This window comes from Leptonychotes weddellii, chromosome 13 (genome assembly GCF_054177405.1).
Source record: "Leptonychotes weddellii isolate Sample4059 chromosome 13, ASM5417740v2, whole genome shotgun sequence".
NCBI lineage: Eukaryota > Metazoa > Chordata > Mammalia > Carnivora > Phocidae > Leptonychotes > Leptonychotes weddellii.
This window is the reverse complement of record NC_138381.1, coordinates 17,968,528-17,996,447: the sequence shown is the minus strand read 5'-3', so window position 1 is coordinate 17,996,447 and position 27,920 is coordinate 17,968,528. Positions and strand designations below refer to the sequence as shown.

At 39.2% G+C, this 27,920-nt stretch overlaps 1 protein-coding gene across 32 annotated transcripts in view; it reads right to left on the bottom strand.

The window, feature by feature from the left end:
- Positions 1-27,920, bottom strand: part of TCF4 (transcription factor 4) — a 353,993-nt gene that overhangs the window by 240,160 nt on the left and 85,913 nt on the right. For 13 of the 32 annotated variants that reach the window (XM_081801147.1, XM_081801151.1, XM_081801149.1 and 10 more), the window contains one exon: positions 1,746-1,826. The exons of the other annotated variants lie outside the window; for them this stretch is intronic. In XM_081801147.1, the coding sequence (XP_081657273.1) occupies positions 1,746-1,826 (81 nt within the window). The remainder of the gene's footprint in view (positions 1-1,745; positions 1,827-27,920) is intronic. 32 annotated transcript variants of the gene reach the window in all.

The window sequence follows — 27,920 nt, the reverse complement described above, 5'->3', positions numbered from 1 at the left end:
AAATGTACACTGTGATGGACTGGATACTTGCTAGAAAGGGGTCAAAATTCTACAAGGTACTGAGTGGGCAACACAACAAAGAGTGAAACAAGATTCACAATGAGTATGGGATAAAAGCACACAAATAGTTCAGGAAATCCATTAAGGCAACATAGTAACAAATGAAAAACTGCCCAGGATAGAGGCTGTCTGAACATTTAATTCCCGCCTCTCCCTTGTCCTACTGTCACTCTCCATCCCAGATGGGAATAAATAACAGAAACACAATAATCCGGGCAGCAGAAGGGAAAGGAAAAAAGCAAGTGAATGACAGAAATTATTCTTCCAAAATACTAAAATGGGTTCCATTTTTCCAGTCTTTTCTAATTTATTTTACCCTACCTAAATGAGGACAGACTTAGTAACTTCTATGGGATTGACAGCTGGTTTAGGAGGCAACCTGACAATCCACAAAATTTCATTCTAATAGAGTAGTTCTGCATAAGCCCCTCTAAAATATCTGACATTTCCACACCAAAACACAAAAGCAAAGTTTAGGCAGAACTAGGACCAAACACTCCATTCTGAGAAAAGACACACAGAGGTAATTTTTAATTTCTATGATTCGCCATCCACATTCATTAAACTTATGATTTGATTACTCAAATCTCCACTTTGCTTATGATGTGTAAGATCGAAACTATCAGATAGACTGGACAAATGTCAGAAAACACAGCCTTGGGAGTTGGGATAGAGACTCAGATTTCACCAGGCACTCTGCATTAACAAGCTGTGTGGTCTGAGCCAATCACTGCCTCTCTGAACTCACTTTTGTCAACTATAAAATAAGTGGGTTTGAGCTGCACCCTTGGAAATAGGGAAATTCTAGTATATTGGACAACTCTCCCACACACAAAAAAATTTAAATGATGGGTAAATTTTTAAAAATCTTCTTTAAAATACTAATAAGCTGAGAGGATAATAAGGAATTATCAAGCCAAAATCAAATTGAAGGAAGAGAAGACATTTTTGCCCTAAGGACATCTGCCAACCTAGAAAATTTAATGGCCTCTTAGGTCAAGCAAAACAGAAGCGAAAACCCAGGACCCATCCAAAGTAGGTATCTAACAGAAGATAACGGGGATAATAGGATTTCCAACCTCAAGGAGTTATTGTAAAAGTAAGTAAGTTAGGTAATATTTTTTAAACACTTAGGGGAGTACCTGGTCCATAGCAAATTCTCAGTAACCAACACCTGCCCATGAGAGCATAACTTATTATGCTCTAAGATAAGCAAACTATGTAAATTTGTAAAATGGTGATTTATTCAAAGAAATCTGAGTCTCACATTTTTATGACCCCTAGTTCTGCTCAACAGGTCAGAGACTTTCAAATATTCTCCTGGATTTTAGAAACAGCCAATACGTTTAGGGTAAACAAATCCCACCTTTTCCATGAACCTCTACAGCAAAATCACAGAGAGAATTCAGTACATATTAGATTTGTTTAGTGACTTGATTTGCCTTCAGAATATCCCCTTTACCTCTCACCATTGCCACATACGTTTGTGTTCTGTATAAATGATATGTTCTCAAAAGTTATGCATGCTGACCCAAGGCCCAAGCTAAGAACACAGACTAAATGTTATATAGATTTAACCGTGATTTGAAATAAACAGTGTTATATTAACTAAATTGAATTTAAATAAATAAATAAATAGATTTTACAAAAAATAAAAAAAGAAGAAATAAACAAGTGTGAGTTACCTAACTCTGTTGATTTGGGATAGAGTTGTGTATGGGTCCTTTCCATGCTTAGAGCCCAGATCATGCCAAGCACCCAAGGCCCTAGAGTTTCATGAAGTAAGAAAACAATGAAAGGGTTTTATTTGAGTCGTTTTAAAAGTCTACAAATTCCCACTCTTGTAGAAATAGACTGATTTCCTGATGAAAGCTTCTATGCTCTCAGAATGCGTTGGGAGATGAAGGCTAAGTTCTTCCTGGAAAGATAATCACCCCGAAACATGTTGAGATCTACACTGTCTCAAATCCTTTGCTCTGCAACAACAGATACCATTAAATATCCTCCACACCATCATGGAGACTCACAGACTGGGTACATCTGTGGCTCCTACTAATTTCCTAGTCCAGGAAGAACCCTTGGCTGAGCCCTCCACACAAACTGAGATGGCATATGCTCTCCGTCAGTGCCAGATGAATTTAGAGTTCAAAATATTTCATCAGCAAAGAGCGTGTTAAGGATGTGCACATTTTCATTAGCACCCAGTATAATAAGAGCTCTAAGTAGAGTAATTTGAAGTCAAATTTGAGTACCAGTACAGATGAAGGAAGATCTGAAAAGCTTCAAATATTGATGGACAACGTCCATACAACCATGATCGCTTCTTTCTTTTTCTGTAAGAAAAAGGTATGCTTCATAATGAATGATCTGAGCACTAACAAGAAACTTCCAGCACTTTCCAAATCTGACTGAGCAAAAGATGAGGGTTGTGGTGATGCGTCTCACACAAATTTGAAGATACTTCAGATATAAGGAACAGAGACCGGGGCGTTCCATTTTCAGATCATTGCCATCAGTACTGGCTTTCTGAGCACTAATGGATTTCCTTACCAAAGAAATCTGAAAACTCAAAAAGTTAAGTACAAGATGATCTTATAGGTCTCTATATGAATATATATTTGTGTGTGTGCATTTTACCTTCTTATGCATAAGAAGGTAAAATGCATAAAGAAAGGTAAAATGTGGAAATACTAGATGGAAAGTATAGTAGGAAAATTTGTTCAGAGAGAAATTATTCCAATATTTTAGGCTTTATTAACCTCCAACTTAAACTTCCATTATTAATATGTCCCGTAGAACACTCTTTAGAGAATATTATTTTCCTCAAGTTCAAAACAAACTTTTCAAAAATGAAAACTAAATAATCTCAGATATTTAAAATATGGAGAATGGCATTTTGCGGTGCTATAAAATGGGAAACACATTTTCATATAACATGAAAGTCAGATCATATGAAAGTAACAAAATAAAATGCATAACTATTGCATTATAAATGCACTGTTGTTTGTTATTCTGAAACTCAGAAACCTTCTTGAGAACTCAAGCTGAGTAAACGGTTATAGTATGAAATTGAGAAAAAAGTAACCTTGAAGTCTTTAGATCAATCCATATCACTTGGAAGTATCAAAGATCATCTAATTTGGATAATATTCTAACTTGAATACTCTTAACGTGAAACACTTTTATTTAGCAACCTTCCATTTCAAATGTTTGAAACTAACCAGTCTTCCTCTTAAAGAGCAATTAATCCTTTCAAGATCTCATCATTTTTTTTAAAGATTTATTTATTTTTAGGGAGAGAGCAAGAAAGCAAGCACACGGGGGTAGTGGCAGAAGAAGGAAAGAGGAGTCTTAAGCAGACTCCACGCTGAGCGCAGAGTTCTATACAGGGCTTGATCTCAGAACCCTGCGATCATGACCTGAGCTGAAACCAAGAGTCAGATGCTTAACTAAGTGTGCCATCCAGGTGCCCCCAAGATCTCATCATTCTAAGAGCCCAGAAAGCAGAGAGCCATGAGTAACTTGAGGCAAGAATACAATATGAATTGTATTTGCCTTCTTTTACTTTTTGAAATCTAACCAATACTAAAAGCACTTAATAAAAATCAATCTTACTAAAATAATGTTCTTAACTTATTTCAAATCAGGCAAGAATAATGATCAGAAATAAGCTGCCATATCTAAAGACTTCAAAAATAGGGCACCTGGGCGGCTCAGTCGGTTAAGCGACTGCCTTCGGCTCAGGTCATGATCCTGGAGTCCCAGGATAGAGTCCCACATCGGGCTCCCTACTCAGCGGGGAGTCTGCTTCTCCCTTTCACCCTCCCTTCTCTCATGCTCTCTGTCTCATTCTCTCTCTCTCAAATAAATAAATGAAATCTTAACAAAAAAAAAGACTTCAAAAATAAAACCAACATACAATCTAACTCCAATATTACAGAGATCAGCCTCAAAGTATCTAAATGAAAAGTGAACATATTTGGGGAAGTTTTTAACTAGGTGCTTGGTACCTTTAAAGATGTATTTACAAATACACATCACAAAGTGTGAGAAATAAAAGACAGATACCTTAGAAGACATTAAACAACAAAGACATAAATGTGAAAATATGTTTCACTTCCTAATAGAACAGACTATATAACTCTTACGTACATGTAATTATGCATGCATTTTTCAAATCATATGTGTAATTATTATGTGGCAAAGTCCATAATACTGTAATGACTTAAGACACACAAATTGATTTTTTTAAATGCCTACTTGATAAATGATTTATTAAATGTATTTCAATGCGGGGGGCTGGGAGCCAAGATGAAACATATAACAGTTTTATCCTTTCTTCTTTTTTTCCCCCAATTCCCCTTTTCTCCCTAGGGTGCCATTCATGTGGCTCTGGGAAAGGACTGCTGGCTTAATTGAAATATTTGTAGGCTGAAATTGCTCTGCATCACCACAATGGTCCACTTCTACCAAATGGCATCCATTCCTTGTGCTTTTTTTCCTTCTTCTATTTCCTTTCATCCTGGAACCAAGTCTACTTCCCCTGTTTCTTCTAGTCTTATCTCATCCCACCCCCTATTTACGGATGCTTTTGCTGATACTCGTGAAGCCAAATAGTTTCAAATATTCAAAAATCTTCCCTAAAATCCAGTCTTCTAGCACAGTCCCTCTTGCTTACAATAATCACTCCCATAAACTGATTTTCATTTTATCCTTTCAACATCCCAGTCTTCTACCTGTGTTTAACACTGTAGCCTCTGACCTGGCCATGACAAGCAATCAATCTTACATGTTATCTTCAGGGGTCATGCCTTAGTTTTAGGCCAATTTTCTTTGTATTTAGGCTCAAATGTGCAAACCACACTATATTACTCTGCAAAACATCAATGAGAAGGCTTAATTAAGTAATACTGACAGATAAATCCATTTCTTTCGCAGTAATCAAATCAAAGCAGGTTGACATAACACAGGAACTTAATACAGTTATTCCCTTGTAATTGGAAAAAGGCCCTTTACTTCTCATTAAAGCAATCTTCTGGGTATTGGCATAATAAGAAGGCTCAGAGCTTTAATACTGCCCTATAAAAGTCTCAAGATACAGACCCCTTAAGCAAACAAGCCAGATTATCTAATTCCTTGATCACAGCAGAACATGTAGTTCCTACTGTTTTAAACTACTAATTCTTTATCTCTGTTGCAATTAAAAAGAGGTAAATCAGTATCAAACACATACAATGGAAATCTGTAAAAATGCATAAACTGTTTACAGTTTTATAAGTCCATCTCCACATGTATTTGAAGGGAAGCAGTCCATTAAAAATGAATTTGAAATACTTTGCAAATGTGAAATTGTAATAGCTTGGATCAGGGGGAAACTCTCTTTATTTTCCTTAATGGGCTCAACAAGATACATTTTGCCTAAATTTACAGTCTGATACTCAAGCATACAGTACAAGTTTGATAATCGGAATTGTGAGAGAACAGGATTTGAAGAAGGACATTTAATTTTTGTGGCATTTAAAGAACAGTAAGTCACCTGGTCCACTGAAGACTGCTCTGACCAGGCTGAAACCCACAGAGAACTCAACATTACACCATGTTCACATCCCCAAACTACACAAAATCGATTTTCACCCTTTCACTCCAATTTTGAGGGAGTTTCTGCCACTTACGGAGTGGCACCCGATCACGCTCAAAGTGATTCTGGCAACTCTTTCTGAAAGGATAACATATAATGGAGGGTTATAATTCCCAAATGTGGCTGACCACCAAAATCCTCCAGGAACTTCAAACAAACAAAAAACAAGAAACAGAGATATCCTGGTCCTACCTGGCCCCCTAATCAAGGGAAAAAATCAAGGGTTGAGGGCAAGGCAAAACATATTTTCAAATTTTTCCTATACCTCTCTACTTTTTAATTTTCAAATGGTTTTCATTACAATGTGCTTAAAACTATGTCATTTGCTATCACTCAGGTCCTTTTATCACATTAGTACTTGCATGTGCATTTCCTAAGAACAAAAGCAGTAACAGTTATCAAAACCAGGGATTTGACCATAGCTATTACAATTTTATCTAATCCATATTTCATATTCCAATTTGTCACTTTTTTGCCCTTTTTGTGGTAGTCACAGTGCCACCACTATCCAAGATGACCTGCAAGTCATTCCATGAACGACAACTGATCTCGAGTATAATTAACACACTTAACCAAGAACGAAAACCAAACAACCAACCAACAGATAAAATCCAGGATTAGTCATGCATTTAACCATCAGCTCTCTTTCATCTATTTTAATCTGAAACGGTTCCTCAGTCTTTCTTTGTGAGACTTTGGCATTCTTGAAGAGCACAGGCCAGATGATCAAAGGTGTAGTGTATGCTTGAGTATCAAACTGTAAATATTTCTCAATTTGGGTTTATCTGATGCTTCCTCATGATTCAATTCCGGTGAATAGAATAATACACAAGTGGCCTTGTGTCTTTCCAGGGATATCACATACAGAGCCACGCGATGGCAACGTGGTCTGCCCCCTTGGTTTGTTATGCTCATTTCATCACCTGGTCAAGGTATTGTGGGAATTCATCACTCTACAATTACCACTCTTCCCTGTGCAATCGGCAATCTATAGGGAGATACTTTAAGACCATTACAACCAATTTTCAATTATGCGCTTATCGAAAAAATTAAAACACAAAAGTGTGTAAAGTAAAAAGTGAAAATTTCCTCAGTACTCACTCTCCCCACCTTGTGCCAGTGATAACTCATAACAGTTTCCTAGGTAGGCTTATGGATCCTCTGGTCTATGATCAACTGATTTTTAAAACCACAGAAATTTAGGACATTAAATGTAAAACTTGACTAAAATGTCTGGTCTATCTGAATGAATGGTTAAGAAATATTCCTCAAATGTTTATTTAGGTTCTAGCAACATCTCAGTGCATATAATTATTAATGGTAGCCTTGTGACCGAGGTGGGGCTGGAGAAGCCAGAGACTAGAGTAAATGAAGACAGGCTACTAGCTTTGAAGGAATTCGGCCAAAATGAAGCCAAGATTGAGCACCACACCTGTGAATCAATGCCATGCATAAAACCAAGTTAAATCATGCATTCTGGAGCGGATGCTGCCCTGAATGGCTACTCGTTCACTGCCTCTTTCCAGCACATTCCATAAACCACTGTGTAGAAAGGAGATCCGTCATGGTGGTAGCAATTCCCAATTACAATCAAACGGATAGACAATACACTTATGACAGACAGAAAAAATTCTAGAATGGTCTTCACAGGCTGGCAAAAAAAAAAGTGGGAAACATCTAAACGTTTTTAAAAGTGGGAAGTAAACTGACACTTTAAAAAGCACCTATTCTCACATTTAGAATCAGGTGTACAAATGAACAAAAAGTGAAGAGAAAAGCTTGAGGATAGAAAAGATTGTAAGTGGAACTTGGCCATCTTACAGAACATATATGTATATCATACAATATGGAGTGAGTTAACTTACTGTTATCAATATAAGGTGAAAATAGTCTCTTTAACCTTCGGGCAAAAAGCCCAGGCCATTTTATAAACTGACCAGTGCTGGTGGATTTCAACTCTGACTTATAAATGCTTAGAAAATTGGCCTCACAATTCTACCTCAGTCAAATGCCTGGAGACACCGGCAAAGGGGTTTCTTATAGGGCTTATAAATTGTGTGTGTGTGTGTGTGTGTGTGTAAAATCAGCATACACACACAAATACAACACACACACTTGAATTTACTAATAGTTTCTTGATGTGATGATCGTGTTTAAAACGGCTCCCAGATGTTGCAACTTGTTCAACTGACATCACCTTGTTTTTGATCAGAGTAGAGAAGTCGGCCTGGTGACTTAGGGTTTTACTTTTAGCTCACAATAATGTAACCACACTTTTGTATCCTGCTTCCTGCTTTCCAAAGCTTTTTTTTTTTTAATATTCGTGTCATTTTTAAATGATTTATCTAGAATCACAGAAAGCATGAAATTGGGATCCAAAGGAGTTGCATATTTAAGTATGAGCACACCAACACTATCTTTCAAAAGCATAAAAACAAAAATCAAAAGAAAAAGACTGGCCTGTGTAAAAGAGGCCTGACCAACAGGTAACAGAATACTTGCTAAAGTTCATTAGAATACTTGCTGAAATAGGAAAGTTGGATAGTATGATAATGATTGAATTTTCATATCTCAAAATATGCATTCTTAAATCATGTCAGCAGTGAAAACATTATTGCTAGTCTCCCTTCGGAGCTGCCCTGCACCCTACACAAGACTATTTCACCAACACAACACAAATTCGGCACTGGTTTGAGAAAGACCAGGGCTGTGACAGCAGGTCTGTAATGACAAAGAAATGGACTATAGCTTCCCCCAAAGACACCGCTCCTCTTACTTTCACTTTCAAGTGCTTTAAGACACTCTCCTCACTGAAGCAGTCAAATTCATCTGCATGAATTTTCTCGTCCAGCTTTTGGGGGCAGAAACGGAAATGCATTCGAAAGCATCAGCGGGTCTTTTTCTCAAGCTTAATGGCATCAAATTCACAGGGATAAACATTGCTTTCTTTTAGTAGGTCTGCAACTTGGATGCAGCTGCCTTCTGCCCACCTGATAGCCAGGGAGTACTGGTCAGAAAGAGATGAGCTGCCGCGATGTCCTGGGTTTACAAATTCACTAAGCGCAATGGTAAGACGCTGTAACTCCTCCTCAGGAATGGAAGAAATGTTAGTTTGAAAGGAGATAGAAGCAAAGGCCTGAAGAATGACAATAACCAGGCATCTTGAAAGAAAACAAGAAGCAGGGAAGGGGTCCAGGGACAGCAGAGCTGTCAGTAGAAAATAATGATTTATCTGATGAGATTAGCAGGAAGTTTGATTAGCAAAGATGCCTTCCTAACATAGCAAAGATTGCGATACTACTTTAAGATTTTGTTGTAGGAAAAAAACAGTGCCTGCCAAATGTGGTCTGCAACAGCCCAGGCTAGCCATGAGTGATACGGTGGGAAAATAGCCACTAAGCCAGATTTTATTTGATTTGTACTGATGATTTTTATTAGAATACATGGATCATTGCTTCAACCTTTCCATGTAAAACCAAATCAAATTCAAAAACTCACACATCGGTCACCTAACCTTATGTCATTCCTTCTGCTTTACTAAAGTTGAGCCACATTTCAGCTGATCTGTCCTCGATAAATCGTTCAGCCACTCAAAACTACTGGGCCAAATTCTGGGAGGCAAGTGGTACACAAAAGAACCCGCTAAATCTGCAGTTACAAACAAGAGAGCCAAAGAAAAATACTGTAAGCCTCATAAATGCAGAACGAAATCAAAGCAATATATAGACCATGCCAAAGAGGATAAAATGAATTCTCCTCATTGTATCAACTACACAACTGTCATTTATCTTTAAAAGGCACAGCCACCCCTCCGCTTCTTTTTCCCACTTTCTTTTTTTTTTTTAAAGATTTTATTTACTTATTCATGAGAGAGAGAGAGAGAGGCAGAGGGAGAAGCAGACTTCCCGCAGAGCGGGGAGCCCGATGCGGGACTCGATCCCAGGACTCCGGGATCATGACCTGAGCCGAAGGCAGACGCTTAACCATCTGAGCCACCCAGGCGCCCTCCCACTTTCATTCAAGGCAGCGTGCAGGACCCTGCGAAGCAGTGACTCTGAGACCAGAGGGAAGTCCACCATTATATAGCATAAGGAGATCGAATCAGTTTTACAAATGGAAAATAATCATCAGTTCTACAAATGAAAAAATTACAATCTTTAAGGCAAAAAAAAATGTAGATATTAAATACTCAGTTTATGGAAAGCCTCCACGTGATTTATACAAGCCGCTTCATTAAAAGGAATGAAATTTAATTACATGAGGCATGGCAACGGGTTTTCAGAGAAAAATTGCCTACAACCTACTTCCCACCACTCTTTTACTTTTTTCCTTTTTGCTTCCACATCTTTCCTTTCTTCCTCAGCAATATTGCAGGTTTCAACTTCAACCTATGAGCAACAGTTCTTGTTTGGATATCCATTTCTAGTTAACAAGCCAGTCCGTCTTCATGACTCCCTTCCGTGTCCCAAGTGAGTCCTGAAATGCACCTTATTATCTTCTCTTCAGAGAAGGTAAACAACTTTCTCAGATAAAGGCCATCAGCAGGCCTCCAACCCAATGTCTTCCAGAGGCTGAGTCTGTACGGCATGGTAGTGCCCTGCTGAAAATCCAATACCTCTGAAAACTAGTGGACAGTGAACTTTCAGGTCCCTGGTATAACCCTCTGTGGCCAAGGTGAGGCTGTTTTCATCAGCCCCCATTGCTTCCTCCCCTGATCACACAGGAAGTCTAGCTCTCCCATCCTCCTCTGCTGTCATGTGGGACATGTGACAAAGGCTGGGCCAATGGGACATGAGTGGAAGTAGTGTTTGCCTTTTCCAGGCTGGCCCCTAAAGCCTCCCATGTGATCCTCCATGCACTTTCTCTTTCCTCTTTGTTCAGCCGGATACAAAGAATCTAGTGAATCCCGGAGGCCCCAGAGGATGGCAGAGCTAAGGAATGAAAAAACCCAGACCCAAGGACTGACTACAGGCAGCACAGCCTACCTCCGTGGGTCTGGGACAGCAGCGGGAGATAACCCTTTGTGGTGTTAAGCTACTAAAGTTTGGGGGTTGTTTGTTCCAGCAATTAGCATACCCTGACTAATGCATCCTCCAAAACAGACTTCCGAGAATTCTGGCGCTATGGTTCAATCTTCCAAGCAAAGCAAACATACTCAGTTAGACCTGGCACTAGTCACAATTGTAAAGCAGGGAAACTGGCCTTTGAACTATCCTTCTCTCCCTTTCAGACTTGTTTTCCCCTCTTAGCATTTCCTCCCTCTGAGCACCAAATGTTCTCAGGCTGCTCAGTCTTGTCTGAGAAAATAAATCCAATACATTCAATTAGCCATTCTTTTTTTTTTTTTCCCCCAACCAATATCTTTCAGCCATAAGTGCTGAGCTGCTTGATACTTGTGTAATTGGGAAGAAATTCTTTAACTTCTCAGATTCTGGGTATCCCCATCTGTAAAATGGGAATGACTGCATCCACCCTCCAGTACTGTTGAGATGATTAGAGATAATTTAGGAAAAACGTCCCCGTGGAATCTGGAACACACTAGGCTCTCACAAAGGGGGTAAGGAGATAACTCCTGTTTTTTTTATGCTTACTATTAGCAGCACAGTATGATATTTGACACCAAAGGGATACAGAAATCAATCTAAAATAGGGCTTTCTCCCTGAAATATATCATCTAGACTGGGAGAAAAATCATACATAAATAAAAAAGTAGTATTTGACTACTGAAAGAATGATGAATGTTATGGAATTTTAGAGAAAAGAGAGTTAAAAGCTAGAATCATCCCTTGCCAGATCATGGCAGTTTAGGGCGTGGAAAAGAGGAAGAAGGCAGTGGGAGCCTGGCGAGCGGTGCCCACACTGCGTGCTCGTCTTCCCAACTCCACGTTCAACGCTGTCACACCAGGACCTCAAAACTGGCACTGGGGAGGTCATTTACACCCTGGAAATCAGCAAACATTACAGATCAGGGTTGTGGTTTTTTTTTTTTTTTTTTTTTTCAAGAGCAGATTATTAAACTCTTCTCAGCACACCCATTCACTGGTGAGGAATTTTTACTCAAACCGCCTCATTTAATTCTTACAGTCACTACCCAGGTACATCGTATCATCCTCATTTTACAAATGAAAAATCAGGCCTCACAATGTGAAATGATTGGCAAAGAATCCGGTTGCCTGCACGCCCCGCACTAAAACCTAGGCTGCCTGCAAGAGTGAAGGGCAGCTGGATTTCTTTTTCTCAGCCTATCAAACATATATTCCCATGAACACCGAAAGCTATTCCTTAAAAACATCAGAATTCAGGCAAGCCCCCCCTCCCCTTTTTCATTGTTTCTCATTTTGCTCCCCCACGGAGCTGCCTTTTCTTAATAATATAACCCACATTTCTCACCATCCTTTTCTCACACACCCACGTCAATCTTTTGTACGGACGCCCTTTCAAGGATGACCCACTGCACTGTCTCGAGAAACAGACTTGTGCCTACTGGTTAGGAGAAGTCATGAATGATCTTGAAATCAGTGCTTTCTCCTACACCTGTCCTCACTGGGGTAGCCTGTTCTCTCCTGGGCTGAGCTGTGGGCAGTGCAGTGAGTTAGTCTAGGTTTAGGAGGAACTGGGATACCTCTTGGATTCAGAAGAGGCCCCTGACATCGGTTCAATAACAACTGCTATCAACAGTGGCTGTCAGGCTTGGGTATGAGCCTGGGCTGTGAGAAAAGCTAGGAAACATCAACAGGTTTCAGGTGCCACCTGAGATCCCAGAAGACATCTGTACCAAGGGTGACTTTAAATGGCAATGGGTGCTTGCCATCTTGGTAATATACTCCTTTTCTGCCTGACCGGAGTGTGGCCAGCTTACAAGATCCAGAGCTTTCCAAGGACAGAAAAACAAATGTGCAAAGGCACTGAAGTGCAAGGGAACATCCCCCATGCAAGGGATGGTAAGGCACTCGATGAGCCTGGAGAATAAAGGTATTAAAGTTGCAGTGGTCACCAATGAAGAAATGCGGAATCTGGGCAGGGCCAGAGGAAGACAAAGTACTAGGAAGTTCATTGTTCATCCTAAAGACTTTAGGCAGGCACCAGAGTATGAAAGCATCTCCAGTTCATATTTACATTTTGGAAATGGTAGCCATGGGGACAATGGTTGTTAAGGTGAGAACCTGGAGATAAAGAGACTAATTAGAAGACAAGAAACTACTGTTATAGCAAAGATAACAGACAATTCCGGATCACACCAGGGAAAGAGAATAGACAGAGGTTTACAGCTAACTTGGGAAGGTAGGGCAAGTAGTTGGGGATTATTCCCAGGTTTTTATTTGATGGATATTTGTGCAGGTTTACAGGTAGGGTGGTAAAAAAGAGTGTATTTTAGACATTTTGTGTTCCGAGAGTCCATCGGTCACCCAAATATAAGTTCCAGCAAAGTAACTGACTATGTGGGTCTGGAGCTCAGAATAGAGACCTAGATTAAGGTAATTTCAGGCATAGTCTAATTAAAAGTCCTTTTATAAAGAGAATTTACTGGCCCAGGTAAGTGGAAAGTCCAGAGACAAGACAGATTTTAGCACTGACATATCCAATGGATCCACCATATTCACAAACCCAAAGTTCCCTCCCCTATCTCCACTCTGCCACCTTCATATAACCTTCATTCCAAAGCTGAAATCCATCATGGTCATAGGATTTCTGGGTCTACATGCTTCTTTATTCCCCTACTTACTTGCGGAGAGTTCAGTTTACAAAAGAACAAAACTTTTCCTCACTTTGCCTTGACTGGAACCATCACGGAACCAATCCTTAAAGCCACAAAATACCTTCATGGGCTTGCAAAGACCCGAAAGGCCCAAATTAAAAGCCACAGCAAAGGAGTTAGGATTATCCTGATCAACTGATCAATCACAGATGTCCCTGGAGATGCAGTAATCGATCCCACACAAACTACAAGGACACCACATGCTGAGGAGGAAATGGAGTATATGTTAGTGAGACAACCACAATTGGAGATAGGGCCCCAGGTGCCATTGGTGTGTTTGTATGTAATGTACCGTGTATAGGCAAAGAGGTCTTTGTAATCGGGCATGCAAATCCCATCATACCACTCCCTCTTTGAATAGGTGAACATCTTCCCCTTGGTGACAGGATAAGAGAAAAGTTCTTCATTATGGACATCAAGGCCTCCAGTTCCCCCAGCCCCTAACCATGCTCAAGCACACCACTGGCCCTGCAGAACTTGAACGTGAGTTTCCTCTAACAGAAGAAGCTCCAAACCACTCCCACCCCTCCACTTCCTACTTGACGTGTGTCACTCCCCTATCCACTCTCAGCTGAAACGTCACTTCCTAGAAGGAAGCTTTCGGTGTCTTCTAAATCAGGGGTCTTGTCCCTCTCTTTCACTAGCCTTGTCACAGATGGAATTTTCCATTTTTATGATTCTCAAGTGATTCCTTTCTTCCCCGCTGAACAATACGCTGCATGAAGACAAGAACTGTGTCTTGTTTGCTTTCCAGCTAGCATGGTGCTGGGCAGGGAGAAAGCACACGGTATAATCTTAGTTAACCATATGGCTGGGCCTCCAGCTCTTCAGATGTGCACACGGGAGAATATCAAAAACACTAACCGAATTCCTCGGGTTATGAAACATAACCTGTAGTGCTCCTATGACCTTGAGACGGATGATGTCATAGGATAGAAATTTAGAATTTCATTCTACTATTAGATAAAGAAACTCAGTCACAGGTATGCCACAAAGATTAGCTTAGCACATTTTCCTCCACAATTTAATTAACAGTTCGTGTCACAAATAGGCAAGTACGGGTTAAGATTCAGCAAGAAACCTGCAGATCAGTCCTCTTGACACACTGAAACACTTCCCAGTCACACGGAGACACAGGAGTTACTGTATGAATCGCAGGCTCAATGATTTCTACAGTAAAAATGCAGTGAAACAGTCAGACTTCATGTATGTCTTATCCCCTGATAGAAGTAATCTCTTATATGGTTATTGTAAAGGGAAATATTTTCCTCTTTACGCTCACTTTGATATGCACCCTAGTGAGTTGATACACATTATATAATGATTGGCCTCAGGACAGAGGAGAAAACAACTGTCACCCCCACAGTAGAACAGCTTTCTGTGATCTGGTGATAGCAAGACGGAGAGTGGGCTTGGCGTTCTGTGTCTGTTACTTAGACGGCAGTCACCGCTCAACATCTCTTGAAAACCTTTCCGCTGAATCCTCCCCGTGGATGAACAAGGCTATCATTAATATTTAAAGTTCTGCTTCAAGTACATCAGAACACCACAGTCAAAACAATGAACACCCCACAGCAGTTTGCTGCTTTGGACTTTTCGAAGCACTTTCATACACAACATTCCCTCACAACTGTGTACGAGAGAGAAATTCGGGGATTCGTTCAAGTCCTAAAGTCATTGGCAGAGCCGGGAGGAGAACTCATCATCTCTGCTCCTAACCTCTTTCCAGACTGACTCTCACCAATTTTCTTGTGCCATGAAAGAGAGGCAACACCTTCAGAAGCTGGAACCCCAAATTTGAGTCAAAGATATTCTCTGTAGAAAAAGTTATCTTTCGTCTCAAGAATCAGTCATTAAGAATCTAATTTCCTAATTATCAAGACTTCCTTTGGGTTAAATATGCCCCAGAGGAAAATTCTATTATTTAAATTAATAGTGACTCCGAGAAGCATTTTAACTCATTTTCATGTACTTCTTTTTTTTTTCCCATTTACTTACATAGAAACATAGAGATATCATTAAAATTGACAGTACACAGGGAGGGGATGAACATATGTATTACTTTGTAAGCTATATTGAAAATTCTTAAAGATAAGAATACATAACCAAGTCAATTAACAATTAACCCAGCAATGAAGAAAATTGTTACCATAAGTAACAGACAGGCAAACTCTACAGATGAGTTAGGCAAACTCTACACATCAGTACAAGTTGCTAAAAGCTCACTTTTCTCTGGATTGTTCATCACAGTAGGGTCCAGAAATAAACTGAGGGGAAGTAGTGGAAACCAGTCCCCATGTGGATAAAAAATCTGTTATAAAACTTCACTTACACATACTTAAGCACATGAGTGTCTCCTGCATGTTATGGTACAAAAAATAACATAGATCTAGCTGGATTATAAAAATACACACATCATTCTTCTACTGGCTTCTAAACATTAGTTTAGAATAGAACACTATTAGTTCTGTCTACCCAATATCCATTCCTCTCTTCTTCCTTCATAACAGGCCCGTGGGGGTTTTTGTTGCTGTTTTGTTCCTTTGTTTTCACTAGCCATCCTTCCTCCAAGTGGATCAGGGGAAGGTGACCTCATCTCTGGTTCCAGACGTAGATCCCGAGTACTGGTGCCAATCACAGGGACTAGTTTAAAAACGGACACTGAGACCCAAAGGCCTATCTACCACTGGGTCCCTGAGAAAGGTCTCCCTGCTCCAAGGAAAGACACAAATTAGGGCATGGCTTTTTATTTTCTCTGGGCATATTCCTGTTTGGGCATGATGCATAGAACTGTAGCAGGAATGTCCTTATCGTCCCTAGGATGAAGCCAGCACACAGAGGAGGGAAAACACCAGGGATTTCGGGATAGATTACATAGAGTAATGCATTTCCTTATGTTTAAGCCAATTTGAGTCAGGGTTTGTTGTGGTTGCTAAAGCTGAAAATATCCTAAAAATTATAGCAGATCCCCACTCCCTGTTACACTAGAAGTAGGCTCATGCACTTAACGCTCATGAAGGTTCTTCAACAATAAATACCAGGTCTGGATAAATCTGGACTTTACCTATTAAAAGACCACCATCTCCTGGCCATTCACATTTGTCCAAGTCCCACCGAGGCATCATTTTCAGAAGTAGACCAGTTATCTGCCCCATAGCTCTCCATTTAATTTTCCTCTGATTTGCACAGGTATCTTCTTTCTTACCTCTCCTGTCCCCTGTGGCCCACTCACAAATACCAACCAGCACTTAGCACAAGTAAAGCTAATGGCCGCAGAAGATACCAAAAGAGTATTTTCTCCTTGATTTACCAATGTCAGTCCTACACAAGTGCTACATAGAGGCCTAAGCAATGCCAAAACGGGGGAGCTGAGGGATGCGCAAGGATTGACTCTTCAGGCCCCAGACCCAAGGGTAGACCTTAGGGAGATCCAAAAACTCCTGAAATTGTTGCAAAATTTTATTCATGGATTTAGCTATATGCATTTTTCTGGAAAGAGAGTCTATAGCTTGCACTGGAATTTCAAAGCAGTCTCTGACTCTAAGAAGGTTAAAAACTTCTGCTCTAGATCAACTAGCATCTAGCAAACCACACTGTCTGGATATGTAACACACTCTTGCCATTACTGTAACAGAGGCGAGGGCAGAGAACATGTTCCCCAGTCTTTATATTTCTTGCTCCAGGAAAGCTATCTTTAAATGTTAATACTGAAGTTTTACAATATTTTAGACTAAATAAAATTTTGTGGACTCTCCTGGTCCCTCAAGAGCCATTCACATCTCACTTCAACGGAAGGAAAAATAAGTCCCATTACTAAAAATATAGAATACAACCTTTTTTAAGTTCGGGCCTCTCCAAATGAATTATGCACCCTGAATTCAAATTTAGTTGAGGAGACAAAATATGCACTTGAACACATATCAAATATTAGCAAAAAGTTTTAAGTTAAGTGACAAATGGCAAATAGACATCAAGAGATTGCTTCTTGAAATATACTTGAAAAAGAGAACTTTCTAAGGCAAGTTTGATTTCCAACATAGGAGAGTACAAAGAAGGGAATCACAAGGTGTGGCAAGAGAAAAGGTGACACAGAGAGAGAGCCCAGGTAGAAAGGTGCAAGGCTTTAACTCAAGATTCACTGAAGAATCAAGACCAGTTTTATTTCAGTGAAGAGTAATAAAGTAGTGATAGATAAAAAGAGATCAGGATCTTCTCCATCATCGATGCTTACAAACACTGCACTCAACCTTATTCGATTTTACTATTGCAGCCTCTACCAATTTTCCCCTCCTTTCTTCTCTTCCTACCACCTTTCATAATAAGGCCCTGAAAACCAGTTTCCCTGACTTCAGATTTCCTTCACTCCAACCTATCATGAGCCAGTGACAACTGTCACTTCGTACAAAAACCTTCCGTGGCTCCCTAATGCTTTTGGTTATAAAATTAAAATTCCTTAGCCTAGCATCTAAGATGATGGTGATCTGTATTTACCTTTTTTCCTCAGGTTACCCTGAGGAAACGGACTACTCCCTTTTGTGCTCCAATCACATCAGACTCAGTTCACTGTGGCCCAATACACCTCTGGTTATCTGGTCTTCAGCTCTTCCCTCCATCTCAAAAACATTTCTTCCCACTCAGTCAATGCATGTAGAATGGAATAATGAATGAGTGAGCCCACTGAGGGACAGACACACACATACACATCAATCAGTCAATTACATCTGTACGATATGTACTGATAGAGCTAAGGGATGAAATACACATTCTTCACAAAGCTGAAATGTAAGGTCCTCATGAAAGTCCTTACATAGAATTTAATAACTGAACATTAAGGCTTTAATTATGTAGGTGGTATATACAGTAAATAGAATTTGTATACTACTTAATAGTAAGTGATGAATTGTCTTCTCATAGCAAATACGAACTTTAATTTGGCCCTTGATGGGACATAGCTTATATTTTTACATAACCATGTTTCATTATCATAGGATGAGAAATTAGAATACATTGGAGAGGGCCTCCTCGGAGACATAAAAGAACATGCCCAATTCCTTCGCACCCCGTAACTATGCTAACCCCTTACACTGACCCGCTTTCTTACAATATTTGTCACTATTTAGTATTCTATATTTATATGCATATGTTTATGTATATAAAAATATATACACATAATAATGCATATACATAAATAAACACATTTTTGTAACTTTATACATGAGTAAATATATGTATCTTTGGTAGTTGGTATTTTTGTTTATTGACCCTCCCCCCACACACTGGGACCCAAAATTGAGGACAGGGCATTCATTAACTGGGCTCTGGTGGCCCAGACCCTAGACCAGAGCCTCAATAATGATTTAGTAAAAGACTAAGTAGATTGAACCAACATTAAAATGCAGAATTTTGAAAAAAAATCATAGAAAAAAATGAAATTTGACAAGGCAACAAATAAAAGGAATTTTTTAAGTGTCAATGGAAATACATTATTACAAGGTACAATATAATAAAGAAGAAAGCATTTTTCTCCCAGTAAGGGCTTTATATATTTTTAATTATGCCATTATATGTTTTCTTTCTCTACTACATTGAGTGGGGGAGTTATTAAAAAAAAAAAAAAGACAAGGCTGGGATAACAACTTAATTTGAAACATAAAAATCCAGGAGATAAAATTCATAAATTGTTATCCCTTTAAAATAAAAAACAGATTTGAAATACCATAATTTGACTACCTGATACATAGTTTACTACTGGTTTACCCGAGGGATTGCATACAAAACCCCCCATTTTCTTGAAAACAAAAAAATTGCAGACCTAGCCAGAAGATACATACAGTGCCCTTCAAAAGCCCTTGTTAAAGCCACAAATAATTGCAAAACTTGTCCAAATCGAATGGGTAATTTATTGTATGTATGATTTTGCAAAGTCTTTACAAATATCTACGGATGGCTTTGCAACCCATTTGAAAGGATTTACTATAAAACTGCACAGGCATAAACAAACAAAGCTATCCTCAATATTTATACTCACAACAAAAAACTATGAAGTTCTATATTCAGTTGTGGTTGTGAAAAATCCTTAGTTCCTGAATTGTCATTGGCTATAGTCTAATATACAAAACAAACAAGGTTTTCTTTCTTTTTTTTTTTTTAGATTTTATTTATTTATTTGAGAGAGAGAGAATGAGAGACAGAGAGCATGAGAGGGAGGAGGGTCAGAGGGAGCAGCAGACTCCCCGCCGAGCAGGGAGCCCGATGCGGGACTCGATCCCGGGACTCCAGGATCATGACCTGAGCCGAAGGCAGTCGCTTAACCAACTGAGCCACCCAGGTGCCCACAAACAAGGTTTTCAATTTAAATGTAACACACATAGATTCTCTCTTTGGGTGTCCATATAGCAAGCATTTTGCAAAAATTCAGGAACAAGGGAGAAAAGCATTGCAATAAGTGTATACATTTTAAAATATACCATGGCTCTCTGTGATAGCAGTGTTTAGACCAAGGAGAGTCAAACTGGTTTTTAAAGGTCTTTCTTACAAGTTTTTAGCCTCAAAAGAGCTTGAGAATTAGGGGATGGAGAAAAAAGAAAGAAGCGGTGGCCAGAATGAATGCACACAGGGGCAACTGGCATGAATTTATTGAAATGTGCATGGCAACATGTCAGCACTCTGCCACCCAAACTTAGGCTACAGCTCCATCCTCAGAGAGACTGCTGGGCGGGTGCAGGAGCCTACTGATCCAGTGTCTCGAATGCTTATCATCCTGATCCTCATGGCGGAGGATGGGCTGGATAAAGCAAAAGGCTAGTCAAACAGTTGTCACAGAGTTAAGGCAAAGGGAAACTACCCATGTATCCGGTTGGAAATCTTTCGTTGTTATTGCTCTTTCTTAGCTTCCTTTTCTTTTTAATTCAAAAAGGGAGCTTCGGTGTAAGTAAGAGAAGTCAAAGGGAGAAAAGACTCTCTTTACAAAACGAGCTTTCCAAACACACCTGTCCCTGATTTTGAAGATTCTGGGTATCTGCACAGATATTACACACTGATTTCTAATCCTCCAATTTGCTCCACGATTTCCTGTAACTTAGAATCTCTGTAGTAGTAGTTCTCAAAATTTAGTATAAGGATGCATCCCAAGGCAGGCACATTAAAGATGCTGGTCTCAGGGCACCATACTTAGTGAGCCCAGAAATCTGCAAGTCACAAAAACCACCCAACATATTAGGATGCAAAGGTAGCCACTTTGAGAAATACTGGGGTGTCAACTGGAGCCAGACTTTCCCTAATCTCAAATGATGCTCAGACCTACTTGTATTAGTCATCTGGAACACCAGTAAAAAAACAAAAACATACTCCTGGGTACCTCCCAGAGGTACTAAGTCTGAATCTTCTAGATGGGCCCAAGGAATCTGTACTTTCACCAAGCCTCTCCTGTGTCCACCCCCGAAACATTCCCCCCAACACATTGTGATGGCAGCCAGTGAGTTGTAATCTCTCCTTCCGGTTCTTTGGGAGTCACCTTGTCTACAAGTGTCCACACACTGCAGTTCAAAAAGAGATAATAATGTTTAGAACCTCAAGGACAGATGAACATCAGGACAGATGCTACATCACCCTCAAAGAAGAAACGTAAACCCACAGAGCACCAAGAACTCCAGAGAACCTAGTTGTATTAATGATTAATGTACCAATAGCAAAGCTCATGAGGGGCTATAAAAAAAATAGTTTAAATAAAAAAAACAAAAACCCACAACCAACCAACCAGACAAAAGAACCTTTTGTGAGAGAAAATGATCTGCCATTTTCCACAAGGCAATCTGCATCCTGAACACAAATAAATACACCACACAAGAAGACATAATTTTTAAACAGACCCAGAAATACTCAAGGTTTCTTTCAAATTTCCCCCACAGGATTCAGCAACACTCAGTGATGAGAGCCTGTTCTTAAACAATCTGAAACCACTAACACCTAAGCACATGAGAAATATCAAAACAAAACACTTCCCCCACATCCCAATCCCGATGCGGTGATGAAAAGCAGCCGTCATCTGATTCAATCAGACCACATTCAAAGCAGGTGGTTCTGAACATTATTCGAGCAAAGTGAGCCAGCTCTCTTCCCCACACGCGGCAGCAATATCCCCATACGTGCGTGTGCTATTTTGTGGCACATGAAGAACCAGAAAGAACGGTGTCAGACCTTTTTGTGGGTAAACTAATGCCTACATTTCTAGTCACATAAAGAACATCTTATGAGACAATATGACCTAGAAGAGCGACAAGCACAAGGAAATATCTAGGAGTTAAAATATTTATACGTAAAAGACTCGTGTGAAGTAAAGCCAGTCAAACTGGGATCTCTGTGGTTACTGTGACTCTCTTTGGGCAAATAGGGATGTAGTCCCCTTTTATCCCCCCCCAAAAAGTTGAAAATAGAGCTACCCTACAATCCAGCAATTGCACTACTGGGTATTTACCCCAAAGATACAAACGTAGGGATGTAGTCCCTTTTAAGGCATGTTTGAAATTATTATATATATACATATATATAATATGTATGTATATACATGTGTGTATATGTTTTTAGACAAATTTGATTTCAGCAAAAAACAAACATGAGCTACAGAGGCACATATTTCTGAACTCTAATCTCTTTCAATTTATGAACTATATGGCAGGGGTGATATATTTAATCTTGTTGTATCTCAGTTTCTCCACCTGTGAAATGGGGATGATAATACAGAGTGTTTGACCGATTAAATGAGTTGACTGTGACCCTATACTTAGCAGAATATCATGCACATAGATAGTAAGAACTGCTGAAATTAACCTTTCTCTGACAAAAAATAATTTAGGTACCGTTTGTCTTAGCTTGGAGTAAAAAAAAGAAACTGAGCAGTCTATATATGTAAAGTATGACAGTAACTTGCCATGTAGTTTTGCCACATTAGTAACCTCGTCAGAACGGACAGCAGTGCCAACAGGCACTTTCCTCACAATGCCAGAGAAAGGAACTATCTGGACCCCCACATAAGTAGGTGCTACCATATTCTTCAATTTAAAAAAAAATCCTGTTTGGACTACACCAGTATTTTGATGAACACCTTCAGTTCTGACATAGACACATCGACATCGAAAGGGAACGGCTGGGAATGCTATTTAGTCGGGAGATTAGAAAAGATGTCTCAAAAGTATCAATGGAAAGGTTAAGAAAAAAGCAGAGAAAAAAGTCTTTCAAAAGATGATTTTCCATCAAACTTCGGTTGATTATGAGGAAAAAATTCCAGGCTATTAGTCTGTAGTGTTGGTTAATAGTTTTCCTTATTTTGAGAAAACAATGAAAACTAATGAGTTACATCCATCAGCTTTAAAAAATGAATTACTGTGCATAATTCGTAAGCCCTTACACCACATGCCTGTATGCCGTCCCTCTTTTAGTCAAGGTTTCAAAATTAAGGTTATTATTTATGAGAAAAAGTTGGAGAGACATTAAGAGCTATAACAATTCCCCCAGACCATCAGTGAGGGAGAGCAGTTATATTCAGAATGAATGGAAGATATACTCCTGGCCAAATATTTAAACAGGGGTGCAAAGGATACACACACAGTAATCCGCACGCACCTGTCACTGCAAAATTAACACTCACACAATCGAAAGGGCATTTGTGTTCACAAATCAAGTAATTATATCCCTAACTATCCATCTGCATATGCAATTACCCAGTCTGTTGCACAGAAAAGCAGATTTTTGCAGGTGTTTCTTTACCATCTTTCCTTCAAAATCCAGTTGCCCTTTATGTCCCCAAATCTGGGCACATACCAGTCCTCTAATTGAATCTTCGTGGCACTGTGGTGAAGATCAAGTGTTATGTTTTCACATAGCGCGTTCACATACAGAAGATTCTGTAATCTAATCAGGCCCTTGCTCCCTATTACCACTTAACTAATGATTTAATGGGCTCCGTTTACACCTTGATGTTAAAGGACATGCAATGCGCTTCAGAACTCCTTTGATGACTCTGTCCCTAGGTTTCTCTGACACATTCTGGTTCTACATATGGACTTCAAAAGCTCAGAGTTAAAGCTCTCATATGCCCAGTCAAGTTAAAGAGACAGAAGACAGAGAAAATGAGCATGTGTGTTCGAGGGCAGTGTATTTAATCAGAAGGAAGCTTTTCTGGATTTTGAAATCATAAAAATTCACATGGAGTATAGAAAGTGGTTTTCTACACTCAGCATTTGTTGAATATCTCTTTCGATTGGTGCACATTGTACTGTGCAGTTGTATTATACGTGAGAAATCAATAACATCTCAGTGCTGAAGGTGTCTGGGGACAGGTTCCCCTTCATGTCAGTCTGAGACCTGAGTTAACCTCAGGTCCAGCTTCATAGAACCTGAGAGCTAAGTAAGACATCATGTGGCATCAAGTCCAAAATTAATCATAGAAATAGAATCAGTGAGGAGATATCCAATGTCTCGGAATGTGTTTCAGGAATTGTCTCTAGAACTTTCATACACTTGATAGTATTTCTAACTTGCACTTCTTCACTGCTGGAAGTTAGTAATGTTCACGTTTTGCTATGCAATCGTTTGTAAACATCTTTTAAAATTTCTCAGATTTTCCCAGATGTATAGTTTCAACAACAAAAAGTCTGAAATGGTAGTTGTAGTTTGCAGTTCTAGGAAAGAAGAAAGTTGTGGGGTTAAACTCTGTACTTTCTTCTTCTTTCTTGTACTTTCTTTCTTTATGACAAAGTTATGGAAGCTAAAAAAGAAAACAATTTTGACAAATACTACATACAACCTTTAAACCGTGGTTGTTCAGGTCTAAACAGGACCAAGCTTATTTTCTGCAAACATGCTCTAATAAAAACAAAATGTGGGGCAGAGGGGTGCTGGGCAAAGAGGCCTAGAGCTCAGGTCTCCTCACTTCTTACTTCACACCAAGGACAAGACACTGAGAGCCCCAAAACATACTTTGCCCTGCACAGGATTCTTGGAGATGGTGCCTGAATGTGGGGTGGGGTGTGCATGCCCTGGTTCCCTATACCCACTTCTTCCTATTGTCTGCTTCACTCGTTTACAATACCTGCTTGGAGTTCAAAGTCAGGTGCATCTTCAAGGCCTTGCTCTAGATCCAGTGGTCATTACTGTGACCAAATTGCTAAGACGGGAAGAGGAGGGTCCCATGTGCACATGCACACACACGCGCATGCGTGTGCACATGCACTCCACTCTTAGGAAATAGACCAAAGCCATGATAAGAGGCTAGAACAACTCCATTGAGGTAGCTGCCAATCCTTCCTAGAAACAGCTATCATTTGGTGTTCAAATATTTGGGTAGCTGACTTCATTATCTGTTCACGTATTGCAAGTAGCATTTCAAGAGGAGAACACTGTTAGCATGAGGAGCACATCTAGTTTAGGAAACTGTCCTAAACAAACAGAAAGGATTAATGACCAGTATTTAAAAACCAAGAAGCCAGATACCACCACCAATTTGCAAGGACTAAAAAAAAGGGGGGGGCGGTGAGGGGGGCTAACCTAACATTTCCCAAAAATGTTTTCTGCAGAATGTTCCATGTGCAAAGTATTCTATGAAAAAAGGAGGTCTCTGGTGAAAATAGTTTTGGAATCACCACAAATTATTTCACCCTCCTGGGGTGTTTTACAATATTTATTGCAGAATGTACTCAAAATAAAATTCCCACTAACATGTCTTAAAACAAGTTTTTTAAAAATGCTTGTCTAAGTTATTCTTTCAAAAAGCCTAACAGGAAAAGAAGAGTAATTGAGATTATAAATTACCATTTTGTGAATTATAAGAACTACATTAAAAGCTAATCAATGGAATACAGTATGAACTTTAGTACTTAAGCATCTCCTCCCTGATAATTCTTGAACACAAAAAAGTAGTAAAGTTAATCTATAAATAATTTAATGTATGCTGTAATTATGCTATTTAATTAAATTATTATAAATTAACATTCACATCCAAAGTTAAATATCCAAGATCAAAACTCCCGGGGAACCTGGGTGACACCGTTGGTTAAGCATCCGACTCTTGGTTTTGGCTCAGGTCTTGTTCTCAGGGTCATGAGATAGATAGAGCCCCGCGTCTGGCTCCATGCTCAGCAGGGAGTCTGGTTAAGACTCTCTCCCTCCCACTCTGCCCTTCCTGGCCTCTCAAATAAATAAATCTTTAAAAAAATCAAAACTCCTTTGCTTCTCTAGAATATGACAGTAACTCATATGGGAAAACCTGCCCCATTCTTGCCTGCAGTTTCTAAGATCTTTTGTGAAATTGGTCCCTAACCCATTTTATCTTCCCAGGTCAATACTCCTGTACCATTCCCATGAACCCAAATATCAACAGCAAAATGTAGTTCATATATATTCAAATACTGAAAGTTGGTGAAACCAAGAAACTTAGAATATTGCAGTATATTGGACTTTAGGTCAGACTTCATTTTGCAACTGTTTTCCTCATTTTTTATGACTCTGCAGTCACTCCCCTAACTATTTAAATATTAAGTTCTATTCCTAACTTTTCTAATCAGCATCAACAGCTGGATTTTTACTTCTTTGGCCAAAACACAGCAATTTGTTAGCAATTCATTTATTTATTTTTTTTAAAAAAACTAAACGACTGGTCAGTAAGGTACAACCACAAAAAAACCAGAGGTGAAACAGTTTTATTAGCTAATTAATAGAGGCTCATCTCCGACTAATAAAGAAGCCACGAACTGTATGTATATTCTATTTGGGGGGAAAAAGATATACTGAATAAAAACCATGGAATCAGATGAAAGGTGTTTTGGATGCACATAGAGGAAAAATGGCCAGTGAGAATAAAGGGTCTTCTCAGCTAAATAGAGAGTCTTTTGAGATTAGTATTATGACTTAAGTCTACTTCAAAATGGTTTCAGCCTTATTAAAATTACATTAAAACTAGCCCTGATGCATTTGCATTTAAAGGGTTGCCTTACACTACTTAGCAGGCACTGAATTCAGTCCCCATTGATATACAGTACTAGGGCACTACAATCACGGACATTTTTCAGGATAAAGGACAATAATACTCTGAACAAAAGAGTTTAAGGATACAAGCCATCAGGAACGTGAATAGGAGAAGTACATTTATTTGCAGAGTAGAACACATTCACCTGCAGCATTAAAACAACCCAGAGCATGCCAGACAAGAGAACTATTATTCTACACATGTGATCCTCACCAGTAGGATCATATTCAGTCAGGAACATTGTACCTTTGTAAGAACATAAATCTTGAAAGGAAAACAGAGATAATAAACTATTTTTTTATTTAAAGTATCTGAGTTAAAGTTATCAACTTTGATCCTTTCAGTCCTATACTAAGAGGAAAGAGTATCTTATTGCAGTACCTATAAAGATCTGAACAGATAATGAAGCCTTTCTTTTAAGGAAAGAAATCTCTACAAAGCAACACAGCTCAAAGAAATAAGAGTCTTGACTTTCTTTTTAGAAGAAAATAAATGCATTCTTGGGCCTGCTTCTTTAATCATCAAGAGCTCAACCACAGGGCTGCTGGTTTTATTATTTTAAGCACTTCAAAACCTGTTTGATTCAGACTGTTGATTTCATTTGAGCCAATGGAGGAGTTGCTTCAGGGTTTTGCTCCAAGTGATTTATCAAAAACCTGGATGAACGCAGGAGTATCGAAAACCAGAGCAGAAATCTTCATAGGTCAGACCAGCACAGTCACAAAGAAGGTGGAGAATACAGGAAGGTATTAGAGGTACAAAAGTTCCTAAGTTGCTCATCACTTATTTCTACCTCCAACTGGAGAATCACTCAGGTTTTCAATCTTGTCCTAAACATATAAAGATGAAAGCACTTTTGACAGTTCAAAGTGTTACATGAAACTGTTATGATGATTGAATTAGGAGAGATGTGGACCAAGTATGAGGTTTTAGGAGAGGTAATTCTGCTCTGCGGCTCAGTTATTAAAAGGGAATGGTGAATGTAAAAATTCCCCAGGGCACAAAGAAAGACAGTTCTTAAGGAAAATGTCTTTAAAACCACCAAAATCAGTTGCTAACATCTCATGCTTTCATTGACTATGTTCAATGTCAGCACGATAAATAAACAAGGAAAACACATTTTAAAGGCATGACAAAAATGAACAATAAATAAGATTAATTTTGTAGAAAATAGCGAGGTCATAAAATTGTATACTAGGCAGCAATTTCTGTAATAGCAAAATCATCCAGACCTAAGAAGAGAAGTAGCTATTTTACACTGCTCTTTTTTTTAATTAAGAAAATAAATTCCCATTCATTAAAAAGAACAAAAATTGTTGAATTTCTGAATAGGTTGCATTATTCAGGGTCCATCCTTGACAAGGAGGTGAGCGGCGAGGTCTTTTTCTTTTCAGTTTCAGCAGGAATCATCTGCAGGCATAATTTGAGCTTTTCCCTGAGTTTCTCCT